Source organism: Coregonus lavaretus, assembly GCF_964263955.1.
Source record: "Coregonus lavaretus genome assembly, chromosome: 15".
In the NCBI taxonomy this organism is placed as follows: domain Eukaryota; kingdom Metazoa; phylum Chordata; class Actinopteri; order Salmoniformes; family Salmonidae; genus Coregonus; species Coregonus lavaretus.
The window spans coordinates 25,908,174-25,930,623 of record NC_140002.1 but is presented as its reverse complement, the minus strand read 5'-3'; the positions used below and the strand labels follow the sequence as shown (position 1 = coordinate 25,930,623).

The 22,450-nt window shown below is 43.5% G+C and overlaps 1 protein-coding gene across 3 annotated transcripts in view; it reads right to left on the bottom strand.

Annotated features, from left to right (window-relative positions):
* The window catches only part of LOC311142867 (clathrin heavy chain 1), a 45,571-nt gene extending 25,237 nt beyond the window's left edge, over positions 1-20,334 (bottom strand). For 2 of the 3 annotated variants that reach the window (XM_084178565.1, XM_084178566.1), the window contains exons 1-6: positions 20,043-20,321; positions 8,131-8,338; positions 4,435-4,703; positions 2,783-2,944; positions 2,426-2,539; positions 798-971 (exon numbers count right to left, since the gene is read on the bottom strand). In XM_084178565.1, the coding sequence (XP_084034691.1) occupies positions 798-971; positions 2,426-2,539; positions 2,783-2,944; positions 4,435-4,703; positions 8,131-8,338; positions 20,043-20,084 (969 nt within the window). In that variant the 5' untranslated portion in view covers positions 20,085-20,321. Of the gene's footprint in view, positions 1-797; positions 972-2,425; positions 2,540-2,782; positions 2,945-4,434; positions 4,704-8,130; positions 8,339-20,042 lie in introns of all 3 variants that reach the window. The other variant, XM_084178567.1, reaches the window with a different exon arrangement.
* Between the last annotated feature and the right edge of the window lie 2,116 nt (positions 20,335-22,450).

Sequence of the window (22,450 nt, the reverse complement as noted above, 5' to 3'; positions counted from 1 at the left end):
GACAGATCCCGTTATCCTGCTGTAATGCCTTCACAGTGGAGGGTGTGTGTGTTGGAGGGGGAGTGGCTCTCTCGCTGGTTCACCAGTGACACCTTTGATTATTTATAACCAACGGATGGCTCCTGGCTTAGATTGAGCCCTCTGACAACAGCAACGACAGGCCGGGGAATTGTTATTTTATCCTGTTTGCTCAACGCCAGTCGTCCACCTATCATCTATTCACCTCCCTGTGTTGCTTACCCCTGAAAACATGATTAAATATGAAAGAGGGTGGTACGTGGTAATGATTGTCTTATTGGGTCTTAGATGTGGTGGTGGGGGGTTTATACATGGTACCGCTTGAGTAATCAGCTCACGGTGGTGTATGTGTGTTATAGCCCCAGCCTCCCCTGGCATCCCCAGAGAGACTATATTATAGGCTGTATAATGTATGGAATGCAGAGCAGTGTTGAACCAGTGGTGGTATAGTACTGGGCTGGGTTACAGTAGAGCACATCAATAGTTGGAACACTAGGGTTATAACTAGCCTCATCTAGCTGAATGGATTACAATGTATTAGGCTCTATATTACATGACACAGTAGAGGGGTTGTAAAATAATCAAATCATTAGTGGAGGATGAGGTGAATGTTCTCTTTACATTGTAAAACTTGAAACTCATTAAACATCTTGAAGTCAATCAATCAGGCCATATTTGTATTCAAACTGCTTTTTCCCCCCAGACCAATGGGGGTAGAGGAGGTGTGGATAAAGGAGGTTGGTTGGTAAAGAGGAGGGTGGGCAAGGTGGTATCTGTACCTGTCCTTTCCTGTTGACCCCAATGATGCCGGCGGTGGCTTCGTGTGGGGCCGTAACAAAGATGGTCTCTCCGCTGATCCTGTTCATGTAGATGCAGGTGCCAGTCTCCAGGTCGTACAGGTGGATGTAGCCATATTTGGTGATGAGGAACACAACATCCTGCTTGGAGCTTATCTGAGAGGAAAAGGCGGAAACATTAGTTTAGAGAAACCAAATGTATACAAATTTAAAAGCAACGTATTATCTAAGGTTGAAAGAAAATCCTTCAAGGGCAGTATAGGTTTCTTTCATTCATTGACAAATGAAAGAGGAAGGATATATATAGCTCCACTCTTCCTGTACTAATACATTCCTGTGCTAATCTACAGCCACCTCAAAACAAAATCTAAACGTATTGGTTGCGTACACATATTTGTAGATGTTATCGCAGGTGAAGTGTTTCTAGCTCCAACAGTCAAGCAATACCTAGCAATACAAAACAATACACAAGGTGACTCTACAAGGTGTTGAAAGCATTCCACAGGGATGCTGGCCCATGTTGACTCCAATGCTTCCCACAGTTGTGTCAAGTTGGCTGGATGTCAATTGGGTGGTAAACCATTCTCGATACACACAGGAAACTGTTGAGCGTGAAAAACCCAGTAGCGTTGCAGTTCTTGACACAAACCGGTGCGCCTGGCACCTACTACCATACCCCGTTCAAAGGCACTTAAATAATTTGTCTTGCCCATTCACCCTCTGGATGGCAGACATACAGAGGGTCTCAAGGCTTAAAAATGTTTCGCTAACCTGTCTCCTCCCCTTCATCGACACTGATTGAAGTGGATTTAACAAGTGACATCAATAAGGGATCCTAGCTTTCACCTGGATTCACCTGGTCAGTCTGTCATGGAAAGATGTTTTGTACACTCAGTGTCTATGTCCCAGCTTTGATGCACCTGTACGGTCTACGCCTTCTAGATGGTAGTGGAGTGAACAGGCAGTGGCTGAGGTCCTTGATGATCTTCTTGGCCTTCCTGTGACACTGGGTGCTGTAGATATCCTGGAGGGCCGGAAGTGTGCCCCGGTGATGCGTTGGGCTGACCGCACTACCCTCTGGAGAGCCTTGCGGTTGCGAACGGTGCAATTGCCGTACGAGGCGGTGATTCAGCCCGACAAGATAGTCTCAATGGTGCATCTGTAGAAGTTTGTGAGGGGCCAAGGGTCTTGGAGGCCAAGCTACATTTTTTCAGCCTCCTGAGGTTGAAGAGGCGCTTGTTGCGCCTTCTTCACTACCCAGTCTGTGTGAATTGACCATTTCAGGTCATCAGTGATGTGCACGCCGCTCCCCACTATGTGCAGTCAGAGCAACAAGGTCAGGGTGTCCTGGGCTAACAGTGGCGAACAGTGAAAAGTACAGTCCAAGGTACCTACCATGCCGCCATTGGCTAACACTAATGCCCTTTTCACACTATTGTGCCGACCCGAACCGTACTGTGCCGGATCTGATATTTTTTCACATTCTCCTTTCCAGCATGCAATTATGTTGAATCCGTAACCAGGCCACTGCAGCACAGCTTGGCATGGCTCAGTAGTGTGAAATGGGTATAACAGTGATAAATACAGTACAGTCCATAGCTATTATCTACCTGCATGGCCACAGGGAAGTCATTCTGAGCCTCTGGAGGGAAGAACACATCCACTGCTTTCTTTGGAAAAGGCTGGTTCCCTGTGGGTGGGGTGCCCACCTCAATGATGTGCAACTACAATAGAGAGGGTATCATTGAGAACAATGTAATTTACAGTCATCTATAATGTGCTTAGCCAGCGGGCAAAACTGGTTGCAAAGACGTAAATACAACCAGATTTCAACCACTTAGTTGTAATCTGGTTATAAATACTGAGTATTGTCAAGTGAAAATGGAAAAATATAATATCTACACCCACCAACCACAATAGCCTTTAACCTGCCAGTCCCTTCTCCCTCTTCTCCTCCCCTGTCCTACCTTTCCCCCAGCCTGTCCTCTCACAGCAAAGCAAAACAGTGTGGACTCCTCTGTGTTGCCCTCCATCTTGAACTGGGCGAAGCCTGCGGCGTGGCCCTCGATGGGCTGTGACACCTTCCTGTCCACAGAGTACAGCTGCATGGCACCCACCACACGGTTTTGCTGCAGCAGAGAAAACACGTCAAACACGTTAACTACAGAGCAACAGGGTATGCAATGTTCTGCTAGTCAGCCGATCAAGTTTTATGGTACATACTAAGGCCACGCCGCGTGTGTGATTAGGGATATTCACTGTCATGGAGTTTTGTTGTTGTATTTGATTAGGATCCCCATTAGCTGTTACGAAAGCAGCAGCTACTCTTACTGGGGTCCACATGAAACATGACATAATACAGAACATTAACAGACAACAGCTCAAGGACAGAACTACATACATTTAAAATGTCAAACAGCCTACATATCAGTACATACACATAGACCCCTGGTGGCATGTCTGGTGGGGTGTGTGTCAGAGCTGTGTAGAAGTTGACTTTGCAAACAATTTGGAATTTTCAACCATGTTTCTTATAAAAAGATGAAGTGATGCATTCAGTCTCTCCTCTACTTTTGGCCAAGAGAGACTGGCATGCATAGTAGTACTCATATTAGCCCTCTGATTACAGTGAAGAGCAAGATGTGCAGTTTTGTTCTAGGCCTGCTGCAGTTTTTCTAGGTCCTTCTTAGCAGCGCCTGACCATAGAGCCTCAGAGTGGAGGTATCATAATACCCATAAAACCTAGCAGTCAAACAGGGAAATGGTTCCAATCGTTTTTCCACCATTCATTTTTCCCATAGGGGATTTTAGAAACACTTAAAATAAGGGCTGTGTTTCGTGTAGGCTTACCATGGCGTGACGTTTTGATAACCATGTAAATCTCTCGGACAAGGTGACTTTATATTTAGCTCTATTTACTCTCAGATTCGAAAATGCTAAATAGCATCAAAGTAGACATCATGCAAGACTACAAATCCCTGCACGTCATCTCTAGCGGACACCTTTGCTAACAGGTATTGTGTCAATTTAAAACTTGCGCAAGACAGATCACAGAATTGTCAATTTAAAGAAACTTTGCCAATGTATTCATTACAAAATTTGGCTAACATTAGATAGTTAATACAGAGATTCTTCCCTTTGCCTCGATTCGGCAGTCTCGTCCAGATCATCATGGCATTTGTAGTTCTTTATGATAGCCACATTAGCATTTCATTTTTGGGGGTAAATACAGGTGAATATATTGATAAAAGTCACCTTGTCCTAGAGAGATTTACACGGTTATCAAAACATCAGGCCAGGGTAAGCCTACACGAAACACAGCCCTTATTCTAAGTGTTTCTAAAATCCCCTATGTGAAAAATTGAATGGTGGAAAAACGATTGGAACCATGTCCTTGTTTGAAAGCTAGGTTTTAATGGGTATTATGACTCATACTGTGGTACTCTATATGACTGAGCAATAATCAAGCTAAAACTAGAGCCTGCAGGACTTGCTTTGTGGAGTGCGGTGTCAAAAAAGCAGAGCATCTCTTTATCACCGACATACCTCTCCCCATTTTTACAACTATAATATAGTGTGTGCGCGCGAATATGCATGAGTGTGTGTGTAAGACAGTAACCTGTGCAGAGATGCCAATGAGCAGCAGCCACTTCTGCTTGGCGTCAGTACGGTAGTTGATGATTTGACAGCCCGCCAGGCTGGAGTGCCGGTCAAAGACTTTGATTGGCTGGGAGTCCCCCTCCATGCTCCAATGGTAGACGGCGTTGTCGGTCACAAGTGCCACTGTGTTGAGGGAGATCCACTTCCAGAAGGTGACGTCGTCCGTCATAGTGTGAGCCTTCATCTTGCTCTTCATCTCAATGTTAAAGATCTGAAGGGTTTTGGCAGCTGAGAGGGGCAGAGGGTGGAGAGAGAGAGGGGCATCGCATGGGAGAACAATGTTGTGGCTACTCTCTGAGAACTAAGTCAACACACACACACACACACGTTAAAGTTATAGAGAGCCACAAACACACACAGCGGACTGAGGGAAAGGTAAAGTAAATACCAAAGTCAAGCTCGAAATGTTGGTAGTCATGGCTCAGAGAGAGCATCAGGCAAGAAGGTCACCATGACTTACTAAAACAGCAGTCATATAGAGATTAAGCAAAGAAATGAAAGCAAAATGTTTACAGATAACCACTAAAATCTTACATATCTGCATCCAGGTCAAATATAAGATAAGAGGAGAAGGACTAATTAATACTTATGGACAGTATTAAAGGGAGAGGAAAGATACAGCATGTTGCACAGTGTGTTTGGGACTCTGGCAAATAAAACCCCTTAAAATAATGGAAAAGAGGGGTTCTCAATAGTGATTAAGACTGTACGTTGTTACATGTTATTTAATATTGTTAATATATCAATGATGGATAGGTTAGAAAAGGTTACTCACCTGTGTTTTGTTTGATTAGTTTTGAGTGAATAAACATTAAATAGGTAAGCTAAAGCCTTATTAAGAAGCATTAAATGTATTCCCTGTTCATTTACCATATCGAAAGCAAATTGTAAATCACAAAAAGCAATTAACTTTCAAAAGCTGCAGAATAATTTTTGCTGTGTTATCAGTTTGACACCGAAAGCCGGCGATTCATAATCACAACATCACAAACTATAGTTTGCAGTGCACAAATTATAGCGTCAGCAGCCAAATATTAAGTTCATTTTTGATTGGAACAGATTAAGCAATTTAAAGTGTGTGCATGGTGAGAATCTGCACACGTGTATTCTGATGTTCCCATCCCCCAGGGTGACTAAACCATCACATGACAGATTTAGCAGAGTGGTTGAGAGGGAGGGGAGGCGCTGTCTGAATGCAGATGAGGGAATAGGAAGGAGAAGGTAGCTAGCAACACTACTATGCTAGACGACCACGGCCTTGCGATTCCCACTAATTCTGTTCTACAGTAGCTACAACACAGATGATTGGGAATGAGACTCCAAATAATGGCAAAAGTCATGACTGCTAAACCAGTATAATCTCCGACCGCTTTCTGCTTCAAATGAGTGTATTATTTATTTATTGCCACAGTCTATAGCCTACGCATGTTTTACCATCTTAGGCACTACAGGTCCCTTTTCTCACCTCTGCCACTTAACAGTGGGCTCCAAAACTAAAAATGGCAGGCAACTCAAAATGTCATGTGACAGTCATACTAAGTGGTTATTTTTGGCTAAATCCACTCCTGAAATCAGTACATAGGCCTATTGGATTGTAGGCCACATAGACCAATAATGAGTCCTCCTCCAAACAATATATGATCAGACAACCATCCCACCCTCACTGGTATAAACTATAAATATCCTACAAGTGGACTGTCTATTTCAGTAATAACAGTTATCCACTCAGTAGTTAGAAATTAGCCTTTCAGATAAATTAATGGTTGCTGAAAGCAGTCAGGAAAAATGCAGGGTCACAATAAAGAGAAAGAGACAGGCAGCTAGGACAGGAGGACACAGAGCATTACTATCACAGGGACATCTGTCTGTCTGTCAGTCTGGAAATCCCAGGAATTTCATTTGAAAACAGATGTTTGTTCAAGCGTTTTAGGCCTGTGTAAATGACATTAGGACATTGGTGGCGGGGATGGGACTGGGAGGAGGGGCAGTGTTGGACCTACAGAGAGGACGACGACTCTTATTGAATCCACTGGTCTAAAAATCGATCAAACAGTCTTTTACTTTAACAACCAATGAATTGGTGGCTAATCAGATTTTCAGCCTTCTGGGCCATAGTAACTCATCAAAGGGCCCTATTCATCATCTCTATACTCCTTCTGGCCTGAAATGTACACTTACTACAGCCACTCCATCATCTGATAGGTTAGAATACTAGAGGAAGTCTTCCTGGACACGTATATCATCTAATCAATACTATATGAGCAGAGCTACCAGTATGGACACTGATTCAACAATCACCCAGGCCACGTTCACTGCCTAGAACCGTGGGAGGATCAAGGATCTACCATGATAGTTGGCTAGCTAAGAGGGAATTCTAAATGTTTTAATAAAATATAAAACATAACATCCCGAGTAACCTAGCTCACGTTTCAGGATTATATAACCTAAGCTTAGAGCCATGATAAAACTACACAGCTCTTATGACAAAGGTAGTGAGCCCTGTAGGCACCCATGGGGTTGGGCAACATTCATATTTGAACACAGAGGAACTGGGGCAGGGAATCCAAATGGCAAGCAGCATAAATGTGTCAACAAAAATTTAGCTTAATTCATAATTTGACCCACAATATTTCCACCCCCAAAACAGGTACTAAATTACTGGTACATCTAAGAAAAATATTGATGTAATGCCAACATTCAAGCTAGATGGTTGTGAAAGCTAAATCCTGTTTAGATGGACTAGATAATAGCTTAAACATGTGTGTATGAAATATAGCATGTATTAACAAAATGTGTATGGATTTGTCCTGATTCCATAATAAAAGTCCAATCACTGTATTTTGCCAAATTGATGTCCAACTATATGCACAGACAGGGTTTGGAATATAGAGTACAAAGGGACTGGCACAATGGGAGTCAGTCTCAAGCTGGATGATAACATGGTGATGACAGCTTGGTTTGCATGTATCTAATATGAAAGGAGAGACTGGTGTGTGGGTGTTTTCTATTGACCCTAGCTAGTGTGGACTTGAACAAACTCTTACGTTTTTTATTTTTTTATACAGATTTAAAAACAGGATTTAAAACTTCCACAACTCAGGTGTACTGAAATTTTAACTCACCGTCTGCATACACATAAGAAAGCGGTAAAGAAACAAAAAAAGAACAAACAAAACAGAGAAACAAAACAAAAACAGACAAAGCAATTATGGCTGCTGAACAAGACTGTCAAATTACACTTCTGTTGGGTCAGTAAACCCAATGTCTGGCAAAAGAGGCCGGCTGGGCCAATCAAAATTACTTTACAAAACAAAATAGAAATAGCTTTATGTATGTGGACATAAACAGATGTTTACTTCAACACTGAATGGATGTCGGATGTTGACAGAAATCTGCTGGCTACATTACACAAACATGTCAAAACTGAATCATGAAGACAGGCAGGCCCAATAAGGGTTAAATGCTGCTGTACTACATCCATAAAAACATCAACACAACCTTAAGTGTAAGAAATGTAAGCCTACATACGATAACTCTTGTACGTACAAATAATTCCAATTGTCTCCCAGGAAAGAGGTTTTTAACCTCAAAGGGATTTTATCCTGGTATAATAAAGGCTAAATGAAATTCAGACTGTCAGTTCCAATTGGCATACCTTTAAGTGCAATGACTTTGGAGGCGGGGTTCATGATGGCGCTGTCTGCGGAGATTGGTCTGCGGATGGGCGTGTTGGGGTCGGCCATGTCGATGATCACCACCTGTGCCTGCTCGCCCACCTTCTCCCGGATGCAGATGAACTTATCAGACTCCATCGTCAGGGTGCTGAACCCAATGTTGGCCGGGTTAATGCCTAAGTTTTGGAGCTGAGAGAAAGGGGGGGGGGGGGGGGTTAGGCGCTATTTAGCTTTCAATAACCTGGGAAGTAGGAGAAAAGAAACCAGTTGAAACAGGAACACTGAGCGGCTCTAAAATAAGTCAATCAATAGCAAAAAGGTCAACCCATAGTAGGCCTCTGTCTCACACTGCTATTATAGAGAGATCAACATTTTTATTGCACTTCACTGTCAACTGGTGCCAGACAGAATGACTGAGGTGGGAAGAGAAAACGGGAAAAGTGCAAATTCAAATAATAAAATACAACACACTGACACATTTGGGTCATAACTTCTACATTTTGTAACTTAGTTAACCTGACGGTAATAAGGTTGACAACACTGCAGGTTGTACAATAGGCCTATCTGAACCATTAGATGGGATGAATGAAAGGCCATGGCTAAACAACAAGTGTTATGTCAGGGGTTTAACATCAGCTCAGGAGTGTGCTGCTGTGTGACTGACGGGTGATGTCATTGAGCCTGACACTGAGCAGCACTCCAACAGAGATGGACCAGAGCAGAGCTGCATAGTCTCTAAAACTGGGGGGGGGGGGGACCCGGGGTAGGAATGGGGGCTGGGAGGTGATCATTGGCCAATGTAAAACATTGCAGAGCCCCTATCAATATGGACTCCAATGTCCTGTTCACAGCCTTGTGATACATTTGGCTCAGTTCATATACTGCTATGTCAACACCACTTAGAACTGTAACATGTAATAATACTAACTGTAAGTCGCTCTGGATAAGAGCGTCTGCTAAATGACTAAAATGTAAATAATGTGCTGAACATTTGAGGTGTGTCAGCCGAAACAATAATGCATGTCTGATGATGACAAGTAAGGAAGCACATGTCGGGTTGCTGCTGACTAACCAACCCTCATTAACCGGTAAACAAACGGTAAAAAAAATTCCAAACAGTCAAATGATTTGACCAACAGAAAATAGCCTACTAATTTCACTCCAGTACCAGCTTTTTGAGGTGCTCTCGCAGTCTTGACAGGTGATAGGCTATTCCGCTCCTCAAACTAGGTTCTGTACGCGTGACAAATAAAATATATACGCAGAAATTTAATTACACTAAATTATGCAAATTAACCATGACCGTTCAAATGTACTAACCGATTACATCCCTAATGACAAGGAATTGTGGTGACGCTAACACACCCTATTTCTGGGGCTCTTTAAATAGATGTTCCAGAAAGTTCCAGCAGGGGAACAGACTATACCTGCCCTGAAAGCACCGGAGTTCAGTGGTGTCTCCCTGTCCTGTTCTGATCGGTTGTTGAACTCACAATGACAACATAAGACACACAGACTGTCTGTCAGCCTGCATGAGGAGGAGGTGGTGCACAAGTGGTTAACCTGTGTTTCAATAACAAAGACCTGCGGGAGGCTAGATTAACAGCATCACACCAGCTGCGCTCAGGCACCTCTACTGTCACCCAGTCTGTCTACCAGGCCTGGCTGGCACAGCACCTACAGACCAGCCTCAAACTCATACTGACTCACACAAACCCTGACACAGCAACAACCTGCCATCTGCAGGGAAGGGTTGCATACTGTGCCCATGGACCCATTTATCACTGAGAAGGGTCATGGTAACATTTGGTGGCACTGCGTTTCTGAGGATAAGTCGGATAGGTTCTCACCTTTTACTTTCTCATCATATTCTAGTTGTGTAATGTGGGACTGTAGATGTGTACACTGGACTAGGACTGCCAGGCATAATGTGTCTGGTTGTGATTCATACAGAGTAATAGTTAGCATACAACCTGCAGGTATTTGTCTAGGCTGAGGCTCATTAATGATGCAGGCCAGGGAGCTCCTTCTCCCTCCAGGGCTACTAGGGGCTGAGGGAGAATCCTCCATCTATCTAGCTAGCTGCTCAGACTTGGAAATGCAGCCAAAACTGAGTTTGCTTTCAGATCACATACCTGACACTGAGGGGAGTTGAATTTAAACTGAAGAAAAAAACAGGGCGGAGCCCTCAAGACACAGACACACACACAGGGCTGAGATGCCGCCTCTTCTTCTGCAGCTGGTATGGTAAGTGACAGGAATAGAGTCTGATAGAGAGAGGGGCAGGGGACAGGGTAGGGGGGAAGCGTTTTAACTGTACACAGCTGTTTGGCACAACCCCCCATGGCTCACCACAACTATTCAGACATTTCACACAATATAATTTGGCAGATTCATTATTTTCTTTAAATAAATCTTTATTACACAACAAAGGCCAAACAACGTACAATTTGGGAATGTAAGCAAAGGATTTTATGCCTCCTCACAAAGCAAATCTTGGAAGACATGTAATTCTAGGCTTTTTGCTACTGGAATTCCCCTAGCTAATGCCCTTGATTCTATAAAGTGCACATGAAGCACAAACATGGAAGCCTACTCAACAAAACAACGTAGCCTAAGCCAGACAACTTGAAACAATTCAAACGTGCTCTCTTGCTGCACACAAGTCAAATGCTAATTTGTTGTTGACATATCCAGGTAACCCAGTTACCGGTTTTGACTGAATCAGGCCGGATGGTGTAGTGTAGAGAAGAGAAAGCACATGGGTCAACTTCTCAATGTCTCCTCTGTCAATACCCCGCCCACAGCTTGGCCTGGCCCACTGCTAATCAGCTAACACAAACCACATTTCCAGGAAGGGCATGCACCTTTATCAATGGTGAGACACACCCTCCACAACCCGAAACGGCCTGCACCGCATTCTTTCACTCATGTGTAGCAGCCTGGGTGACTTTCAATGACATACACACAGAAATATAATAGCCTACAGACAGAGATGGCCTACTCTCAGACAATACATTCTGACCAAAGTTATTCATTTGACTTCTTGGACAAATTCTCTTCATCAAATTAAGAAAACAGCCAACAGTTCTAAGTCGAAAGTTGTGTAAAAGTATTTTAAGAGCCCATTAAAAGGGCTATTGGGGTGATAGGTTAAAGACAAATGTCAGGGTGAATAAGCGGGAACTCTCCTTTATCATTATTACAGACGAGACAAAAACAGAGATAGCTAGCTACCCATTTAATTGTATGGTTGAAATTCTATTACACAGATAGTTGCACATCAGTTCCTGTACCCGCCAGTTTAGGGTGCCATTTAGTATGGCACTGATGACATCACAGCAGCTTAACTATCCCTCATTGGCTGGAGGGATGCCCTGACCTTGCTGCTATTGGTCGGTGGTATGGAACTCTGTAGGCAGTGCGTATGAAGTAACGATCCCTAACTGAATTGAACAGTAGACAATGGAGCTCTGCTGCAGCTATACTACAGCAGCAGCCCTACAGCCAAACACTATTCATCCCTCAGTTCCATTTAGAGCTGCCTGCCTGGCCACTGTGGGTGACATCAGCAGCACAGGACACTCACACGCAAACACACTACAAAGGCTACCATCTCCCTAAAGATAAGCCTGGCCTTATCCAAGCCCAGAACAGAACACATACTACTACTCTTCAAGATATGCAAGGCTATTATTCAAGAGATTCCATTTATAAAACCTGACTGATGATTACATTTTAGTTATTTAGCAGACGCTCCTATCCAGAGCGACTTAGTGAGTGCATAAATTTTTTCATACTGGTCCCCCGTGGGAAACGAACCCACAACCCTGGCGTTGCAAGCGACATGCTCTATCAACTGAGCTACACGGGACTACATGATGACGGGACTATGATGAGTTGTGTTTGAAACAAGCCTAGTTGGAGGCTCAAACAATTGTGGTGACATTTGTACGATGATGACACACTGATGCCTTGTCAGACAAGGCCCTGGAGAATTTCACCAATGTTCTTTAAAATGACCAGTGCATATCATTCTACAAAAAATACAGAGCCCACATGGCTGATAAATCAAAGGGAATGTATGTAGGCTGAATATTCATTTGAACCCCTAGATATGATACCTCATCTTTATAGTCTTTCTGAATAAAGCCTATGCCAAAGCATTTGAGGGAGTCGTATATCTGACTGATGTTACTCGGCGTGGACACTGGACAGATCTCTCTCAATGGGAGTATCCTCCTGTCCTATAACATCAGTCATTCCACAATGGTCTAGACAGATTTACATGCTCTTCCTCCCCCATGTGCTCCCTCTATGCTGGGGGCTGGAGGAAAAGATTTTCATTCAACATGAAAACAGCTAGCAGGCATGCCCACAGTGCACTCTCCATCTCCTCTGCACATTGAAAGTGTTACACTGACCGGACCCAAATAATTAAGCTCAGAGTCAGACAGATGTTGAATTAGAGCAAAATTCTTCTGTCTACATCAAATTTCCATGGCCAGGCTAACATGATGAGCGCACGCTAAGCAGGCACTGTGAATGTGTGTTAAACCAGGTAAAACTAACACCATTATACACACCAACCTGGAGGAGGCTGGAAAGTCAGTTGTTTATAATAATAATAATATGCCATTTCGCAGACGCTTTTATCCAAAGCGACTTACAGTCATATGTGCATACATTTTTATGTATGGGTGGTCCCGGGGATCGAACCCACTACCCTGGCGTTACAAGCACCATGCTCTACCAATTGAGCTACAGAGGACCATTTAGTAATGAGGTTGTGTCCTCTCCTCTCACAGACCTGGTGTTGGGTTACCTACCCCTTGGCAATAGCTGGACTGGTGGGTTTTGGCACATGCCGGCTTAAGGCCTTTTATTCTGCATTAAATATGACATGTAAGCCGACAGCGGGGGAGCATGAGCAAGACTTGACAGAAGAGAGACGTAAAAAAGGAGAGAGTGAGAAAAAAGGGAGAGAGTGTTAGCGCCACAGCTGCCGCAAAGTGCCGCGCTTATTTATCTGCCGGGTGTCCTCGTCTGAGTTTACTTTGCCACGGCAGCATGATGAGAGAGAGAGAGAAAGAGAGAGAAAGGAGAGAGAGAGAGAGAGAGAGAGAGAGAGAGAGGAGAGAGAACAGGGAGAGAGAGAGAGAGAGAGAGAGGAGAGAGAGAGGAGAGAGAGAGAGAGAGAGGAGAGAGAACAGAGAGAGAGAGAGGAGAGAGAACAGAGAGAGAGAGAGGAGAGAGAACAGAGAGAGAGAGAGAGAGAGAGAGAGAGAGAGAGAGAGAGAGAGAGAGAGCGAGAGAGAGAGAGAGAGAGAGGAGAGAGAACAGGGAGAGAGAGAGAGAGAGAGAGAGAGAGAGAGAGAGAGAGAGAGAGAGAACAGAGAGAGAGAGAGAGAGAGAGAGAGAGAACAGAGAGAGAGAGAGAGAGAGAGGGAGAGAGAACAGGGAGAGAGAGAGAGAGGAGAGAGAACAGGGAGAGAGAGAGAGAGAGGAGAGAGAACAGGGAGAGAGAGAGAGGAGAGAGAACAGGGAGAGAAAGAGAGAGGAGAAAGAACAGGGAGAGAGAGAACGAGCAAGAGTGAGAGAGATTGGGGATACAAAAAGAGGGATGAAAAAGGTTTACAGAGCAACGGATGAGTAATGATACCAGCCAGGTGACTGACTGAGCTGTGGGAAGCAGCAGACAGACTGCCACAAGGCCACAGTGAGTCACTCCTCACCCACCATCCTACCTCTCATCATCCATTACCATCACCACTACCTTTACAAACCATTAAACCATGTCTCTCCTACTCTCTTATCATTGTCACAAATCACATGAAAACCCCTAACTAAATCTTAAATGGCACTACAGTGGAGCATGCTCTGCATACTTCTGTTACGTAACACTGGGAAGCAGACAGGAAATCTAGACTGACAGAGGCACGAACCACATGCAGCTCTATAATAGATTAGTTAGTGCTGAGCCGAGCAGCTCCTGGTTCCAGATGCACTGGAGTGGCTGGATCAAATGGATACCCACTACACTACAGCCTGACTTGCAGATAGTGCTACAGTAGTGGTGCACTGTGTGGAACAGGGATAAACATCAGCAAGACTCCATAGAAACTAAAGAGAAAGTTAACCTCATAAGAGGTTTTCAGATAGTGACATAATGAATGACATCTCTGTAACGGTTTGTGATCTAAGAAATCTGTAATCTGTGTACAAGAAAGCTGCAAGTAAATTCAATTTAGATTTTTGGTGTTACTTGTCATTGCCAACTTCTGCTTCAGCACTCTAGAAGCAGCAGTAAAGCTACAGTGTACCCACTACTGCAGCTGCTCTCCTCTACTCACTCAGCAGGAATCACTGACAAACTGAAAGGAAATCATCCCTTTCACAAAGCTGTAGCCTAGCTAAGCCTGGTGGCTACGAATGAGATTCCAGGTCAAGATGCAACTGCACTCTCTCTCCCTGGCTATAATCAAAGCTTATGTTACGACTAATAGGCTAAACCGCAAATCAGACACTTTCCCCGACCCCCGTGTTAAGCTCTCATAACCTGAGCGAGCCGCAGACCCATGCATCCATCTGCTGACTTAACCTGAGGTTTGCTTTTCCTCTCTTCCTTCAAGGGAACAAGGGCACCTTGCTCAGCACAAAAGCCCCCGTGTCCTGCAGGGATTCAAGGAAGGGCAGGATGTGCTGATGCTTAAAGGGGGTCCAGCTCCAACCTGCTCTATTACTCCACAACAGGAAGCAGGAGCCCATTGTCTAACAGACTGACCACGGGCCGGGGGGACATGTTACCAGCACCAACCCAGGGGTGAGGAAAACGGGTGCCCTGGTCTGACAGATATAAGGGAAGAGGGGGGAAAAGGAGAGCGATAAAAATAGGAATTCCGAGTGGAGTCCAGCCACTGGTCCAGCCAGTTCTGCTGACTGAGGGTTGGTTTCCGGATAGTTTAGTGGCTTTTCCTTTTTGTGAAATGCTTTGCTGCTTTATTGTACGTTCGGGTGGCCTACACTGAGGAATGTCAAGTGTTCAGCAATTCCATATCCTCACAAGCATGTCACGAGATATCAGCTGCTTACCAGGTGAGAGTTCAAAGTTCACCACACAAACCTTTTAAGGTGTCGTTTTAAAGAGCGCAGCCATAAAAAGTCCTTTCAAGGTTTTTTAACACCTATTACACACTAAACAAAGTTTAGTGGTGGGGTAAAATGTAATGTCTTCCATTTAAATGCCATTGGACGAGGGTTATTGCTGTGGTAAAATGCATAAATACTTTAAAGCAGTGAGCAGAGTCATGTAGGAGGTGAAATGTACAGTATGTGACCTTGAGTAGGGCATCTCATTTTCAGCTGAACTGGTTACATTGTTGTAATTTGTTCAAGCTGCATAAATAGAGATAATGAGATGCATGTTCTGTTCTCTGCTAGCAGCCCTAGTATGATAATATAGGCTACTACAGGTAGGGTCACATCAAGCAGATATATGTTCTTACAGATGCTCCCAGGACCATTGTTCATGTAATCAAAAACATTTTATGAAGAGAGACAACTAGCCATCTCTTGAATAAAGTGGGAAGGAATACAAAGATAGTGGCCTTATCGAAGTGAAACATTGCCTAGATATTTGATAAGCGCTTAGATATTTATTGACACATCCCGTTTTTCCTCTCTCAATATAAACAAACACTTGGCACAGGCGAGGAAACTTGACTCATCACACCCTCCTCTGTTACAGAATACTATTTGCAAGGGAAGCCTTTGTCAACACAGGGCCAGGCACAATGTCTTCACTCAGTGAATAGGAGTCCAACATGCATTATGTTCAAGGTACTAGCTCCAACTCCCAGGAAAACCAATTGAGTGTGTGTGTGGTGTGTAAAAAATAACAATGCCTGGAAAAACAGTCAGACCCCTTGTACCTCAGAGAGTAAAAGTCCAGTTCTATATAGCCCGGGGACACTAAACAGCCAGCTGTATAAATGGTTGATTTATAAAAATGCAAGCTATGCAAGTGGCCCTGGGTGAGTGAGGCCAAGACAGAGGACACCCGCAAAGGGAGAGCAAATCAAGTGGATGGGAGGCTTTCATGTATAGGCCCAGTGGTGCAGTTCACCATGGGGTTCCCTCAGCCTCTGGGGTCAGTCTGGGTGAACTTAAGTGTGCTTTAAAGCAGACCGTACTGCTGCTGCTGGCTGAACAAATAGCCTTTATCTGGTCCGTCTGTAGAAGTCATGGACCTGACTGAGTTTGGCTGGCTGGGTCTCTGTGGCTGTACTGGGCTGGACTGGACGTGTGTGTGAGAAAACATCCAACCATCCTACCCACTGGAGCACCGTGACGTCACAGAAGCAGATACGAGAGGCTGACGTTAAAGGAGTCAGTGACTGACTCAGATCATGTGACCACACTGCATCAATGGGCTCAGAGTAAGGCTTGGGTAGTTTCCTGGGAGCTAGCTAGCTCTCCTGTGTGTGTGGAGCCTAATACCTACCGCCCCAGATACATGACAGCACAGCAGAGATTTATGAAGACACTCCAGAAGGAGTGTGTGGATATAAACCTGACAGGGAAGCTGACAGATGATCACAACAGGCCTCTGCTATGCATTTCATTATGTAAACAGTTGACCTACACTGAAGGGAACCTTTGGCTCTTCATTTCCAATTACAGCCCACATGAATGGCCCAGTTGAAGGACAATGTGTGGGAAATATTCTGCATGATCCGCTGCTCATACCTCGCTCTACACTATCCGTGAAACACGCATGAAACAGCATATGCAGGTAATGCATTAGTGATGGCAGCTGGACTCCCCAGGGTATATATCAGTCAAATACAATGACTGAAGTGCCAATGACACAGAAATCAGAGGATACATAGGCTATTTCAGAAATAACCTCCCCACTTCTTATTAAACTAAACTTCTGTGCTGCGGGCGCTGTTAGGCCACAGAAACTAGTAAATAAATGCAATGCATTGTGCGAGTACAATATCCTTCTCTGGCTTTGCACTGAAAATGCTTTGATGTCTAGAATAACTTGACACGCACCGCAGGTCAATGTGAATTCTACACACACACACACACTATTGGTAATTTCAGTCAAAATCTATAATTCAGAGGCTGAGTACTAGTATTAAGTCTCACTCAGGATGCATGAGAAAGAGGTGGTGGATCTGGTGCACAACACCCCTGCCTCCCACACCCTACAGCTACAAATTACAGTGCCAGTTTAGCTCAATCTCAATGCACAGAATAGCCAGTACAGTATCTAACAGTCCCACCTTCCTCTTATCTTCTGGAACACCCACTCCTGCAATTAGAGACCTGTCAAAGGCATCAAAGACTCACCATAAACTGTACATTATAATTCCACAGACTAAAGGCCTTTACAGAGGCTTGTCTACATCGGACTTGATGTATGAATAACTAAAGCTATATTTAGATAAAGTTGACTAATCAAATGTAGCTTCAGTAGCTAACAAAACAGGCACATTAGTGATATGGAGTGCTATTAGGGCCAGGACGATACCAGTATCTTGATAATCATTACTATCGTGGCAAAGAAAAACAAAACATGAAGCAGATTGAACTTCATTAGGAAAACAGCCCCAACGTTGGAAACCAACATCATTATGTTGTTATCCAGAGTCACATTTATTTATTTTCCAAGATATATCACACAATATTTTACATACAGAGTTATGTCTGCTTCGGGTTTTCATTTTTGCCACAGAAAAAATATTGCGATACTGGTACCGTCCCAGCCCTAAATGCTATTGCTGTGAGTGCACTGTGCAGCAGTAAAGGCTGGAGTGGATACTAGGTCTTGTGTTTGGGACTATGCCTGCAGGGTTAATTTGTGTTAACGTCACCATTCCCGTCTGCACAAAACTAGTGGACAGCCCTCCAATAACTTTGGCTCACAGTGACAGAAAGTGAGAGAAATATTTTTTCCACCTCTTCAACATCTGTGGTTAGCCATAATCCCCCAGAGAATATCCTATCATTTTACACCACAGATTGAAATACTGAGAAATTACAGTAGCGATTCCCTTCAGATACCATACAATATCCATGAGAGAAGAGAAACTAGAATCAAAGTAATAGCAAAAACAGCACTACTTCAGATGTAGAGGCAAAACTGCACAATTTAACAACAAAAGTGATGTAGTCTCAGTCACAAGCAGTGCTTTGTGTCTATGTAAGTATTGTAGTAAAGCTATCATTCTGACTGAAAAATAAATACTACATCTTTCCATCTATGCTTCTAATGACGGGTTGTGTGCGCGAGACATGCTTTAAAACAAACCAACTTTGCATTGTGTCTAGCAACAAATAAACACAATGTAAAAAAATATTTTTCAGAAACCAAGATGTAGGAAAATCACATGTCTCGTTCTGAATCTGAGGCTCCACAAAAACACCAAAGAGACTGATTTATTCATTAGATAGCTCACTTAGAGATCTTGCAAGCCAGTAGTCTTGACAAAATACATGCGCTCCAAGGAGCATACATGTTTTCCACTTCCTTAACTTGACCTACTGTGAGTTTCAAAGTCACCATGCCATGATGTAGCCTATATCAGGCAAAACCACAAACACTCCCAGTCACACATATTGCCTAATAGAGGAAGGCTTTTTCATTGGTCTGAGTCTTTACCACTCCATGTTGTCTACTCTGTCAGATGTCATTTGTGGAGCATTTTAGTGCTTGGGGTAACTGTCCACTGAAAATATGCTATAGCCAAACTGCCCAAGATTTTAAACTTCTTTCACAGTAATCAAACTTATCTGTGATATGGAAAATCATTAGTCAGTATGCATTCATACAAAAGTACATGACAAAGCCTTGTCTGCTTACGTGTTAAGGTGTGTCATGCACCTTCTGATGACATGCTCTCATACTATCAAGGTGTGTATACTCAGGAGGTAATGTCCATTCACTACTACCAGGAAAGCACTAGAATCGTGAGTCAGGCAGCCCACTTAACCTAATCACCATGAATGAAAGGATATGCATGATACTGTTAGGGACGGAAAGGATGAAACGTTGCCTATTATTGAGTACTTACATTGAGGGAAATTACTATCAGGCTTGGTGTTAGCTAGAGACCTCACTCAGCTGGTTGAACTAGACCTGCTTATTCAAAACTGAGGCAAGAACAAACGCAAATGGAAATGAAACTCAACTCGCTTGATAGTTCAGATGTGTGACTGGAAGAATGTTAGCTAAACTAGCTAGGTGGCTGGCTATCTTTAGCGAACTAATATTTGATCCGGGTTGAATGGTCATCAAATTTAGCTAGCTAACGTTATTTGTACATGCGGCAAAACACCAAACCATCCGGCATCGTAGTTAGCGATTGATGGTTTATTGCTGAATTGGTATTAATTTACTTCCGTAACAAGGTAACGTTATCTAGCTAGCAAGGCACTACGACACATACGTGAGTAGCTAGTTAGTAGATTTAGGCTAACGTTAGCTGGTCTGTGGTTAGTTGGCAAATTAGCTATATTTTATTTAGCTAGCTAACGTTAGCTAACTTCAACAATAAGTTATCGGCCTACTACTAACGACCTACCCGTCCATGCCAATGCCATGGGTAAGGCAACTTGCTAGTTAGAAACGATATCTATATAGTTACTGTATCTAGCTAACTAATGTCAAACATCGCGCGTCAGCGTCCCAGGGTGCCGGGCGACGATGTCATGATTAGCTAACTAGCTAACTTAGTTAGCCAACATTTATGTTGAGGTCATTTTCATTCGGAGATCAGCGATTCTTGTTACTCGTCGGTTATGTTGGTGTCCTAATGAACATGAGGAAAGTAATACATTATACTTTTTCAGAAATAGCACCATTCATTCAACATAATGTTACCTGCAGGTGCTCCTGAAAGCGGATAGGCAGGATCTGAGCCATGGCGGTTCCTTTGCTCTCCTCCCGATTCTCCTAATGCTAACACACTACGGCTTCTTCTCAGATCCTAGCCGGACAGCCAGGAAACGGCTAGTTTAAAGTCCAATTGGGTAGACTCGAAGACTTGTATGAAAATGTGTTGTCAATATACTGGTGATTTTATTCGTCTTTTTGCTGTTTACTTGCTTCCCCAGTGATGACGGGCTGCTGCCGCTGCACTGAACACCCTGGACCTGCAATGGCGGTGGTGGAGGCTGCTCCGGAGAGAAACAATCCGGAAATGGCAGTGTACTTCAGTTGGGCGGACGAATACACATATTCATGTTTCAAAAAGTGTAATTTCAAATCATGATTAGCATTTTATGTAGGATATTCACTCTTGAAACCTATTCATTTCTATACAACCTAGGAAGAAGGACTAAAATGTAGTGTAAAGGGAGCATACAACTTGGGCGATAAGGATACATTGGTACTATTTCTTTGCGATTCGCCCTTTGATTTTTGCCACATCATTCGTCCTCGTGAATTAACTTCAGTTCCTACTTGCATACTCCGGTTCCCCACGGTTGAAATATGTTAAAGGAGTGTAGCCCTTACAATAAAAGCATGATATTAGCGTTTTGTACGGCTCTTGAATTCACTTGTTAATCTGGTCGATGTTGTGTGTATTTGCTTTGTCTTCAAACCACTCACTTTTTATAACTATACTTTATTCCGCAACTAGATTTAAGGCCGGCAGATGGCGATATTGAGTAATTTCCTTTTACAGTCCAAAGGGAATCTATGCAGCCGGCAATACACAGCTTCATCCCCCATTGACGGGTTCATACATACCACGGCCGACCCGCTCATTAGGCGGCCGGCTATGGCAGCAGATTGAAAAGCCTGCATTTTCTGAGCTAACCTGACCAAGACGCACCTCCAACAACAACATATGAAACCTCACATAATTCTGGCCAAACACAATGACAATTTCTCTCAACCAGTGGCATTTGTGCATTTTGGGTGAGCGCTCACGATGCCCTTCGATAAGCAGTTATATTTTGTCAAAGGCATGGGCTCAAAATATTTTGCTTGTCCATTCCCAGCATGCCTCTCCATGGTGCTGTTGTGGAGACTCATCTCTGCATCGCTCCACCAACGTTCCATAAAAAAAAGTATCTAACATAAATCATGTAGCAGATATAGGATATGGTCAGTGGCGGTTTTAGCATGTAAATCTTGGTGGGGCAAACTCCCCTTTTTTTGTTGTTGATGCATGCCAGCAAAGCCACTACACAACACAAAACAATACATTAACTGGACTATAATGGTGGCAAATGGGACCCAAAAACTGTTAGGGCCTACATAAAGCTGTCCCAACAGCAGAGTCCCAACAGCAGTCCCAACACCTTACCACTGTTACACCTGGCTATCAGCGGAGCCTTGTCTGGCAGCGAAACAGTTTATTCAGCCTCATTTACTGCCTTTAAAAATGTACTTGCTTAAACAAATGTGGTTTCTACTGACAATTGAGATGTACAAACTATGGCATAAGGGGAAGACGAGCGGATAAGAGGCAATCCGTAATTGCGATTAAGACATTAATGAGCGAGCTAGGACAGAAGTAGTCAATATAACTATTTGTTCAGCACTTTTGAAATTTACAGCAACAGAATTCAGAACATGGGCCGTTCTTAAAGTATTCTCACCGTACACCAAGTCAGAACCATAGGATAAATAAAGGGGGCATATAAGCAGACAACGAAAGCTCTTACAATATTCGATGATGACATTCTCTAAAACAGGCTATAGGCTACATGTGCACCACCAAGTCAGAATGGTAGGCTAAATTATGAGGGGAAAAGGGACCAAATTATTAGGATGAGGCACATGGGCTACTAACAGCTTACTACACAATATACACTTAGTATTACTTTCTTAGCTACAGTATACATATCTCCCTGGCATATTACATCATTTATGCAGCAGCATACAATACATTTTAGAAGTCACCTTGTTGTGCTGTGCTCACTTGAACAGGAAGGTGGCGAGGCAATCCTTTGTGGGCAAATTTTGTCATCAAACTTTGTCATCAAAGTCTGGCATTCTCTGGATTTATGGTGCTTTCAAGACAATTGGGAACTTTGAAAAAAACAAGGTTGAATCATGACGTCAGTGATCTTCAGGTCGGATCTCTAGAAAGAGGCCAGAGTTCCCGACTTGGAATTCCGAATTGGAATTACCATTCAAAACGTATTTTACCAGTCGTAGCTCGTTTTTTTCTGTTCCCAGTTGTCTTGAACTCACTGAAGTCTGAGATTTCCCAACTCCGAGTTTCCAGTTGTTTTGAAAGCGGCAGAAGTCATGCTGGATTGACAGCATGGCCA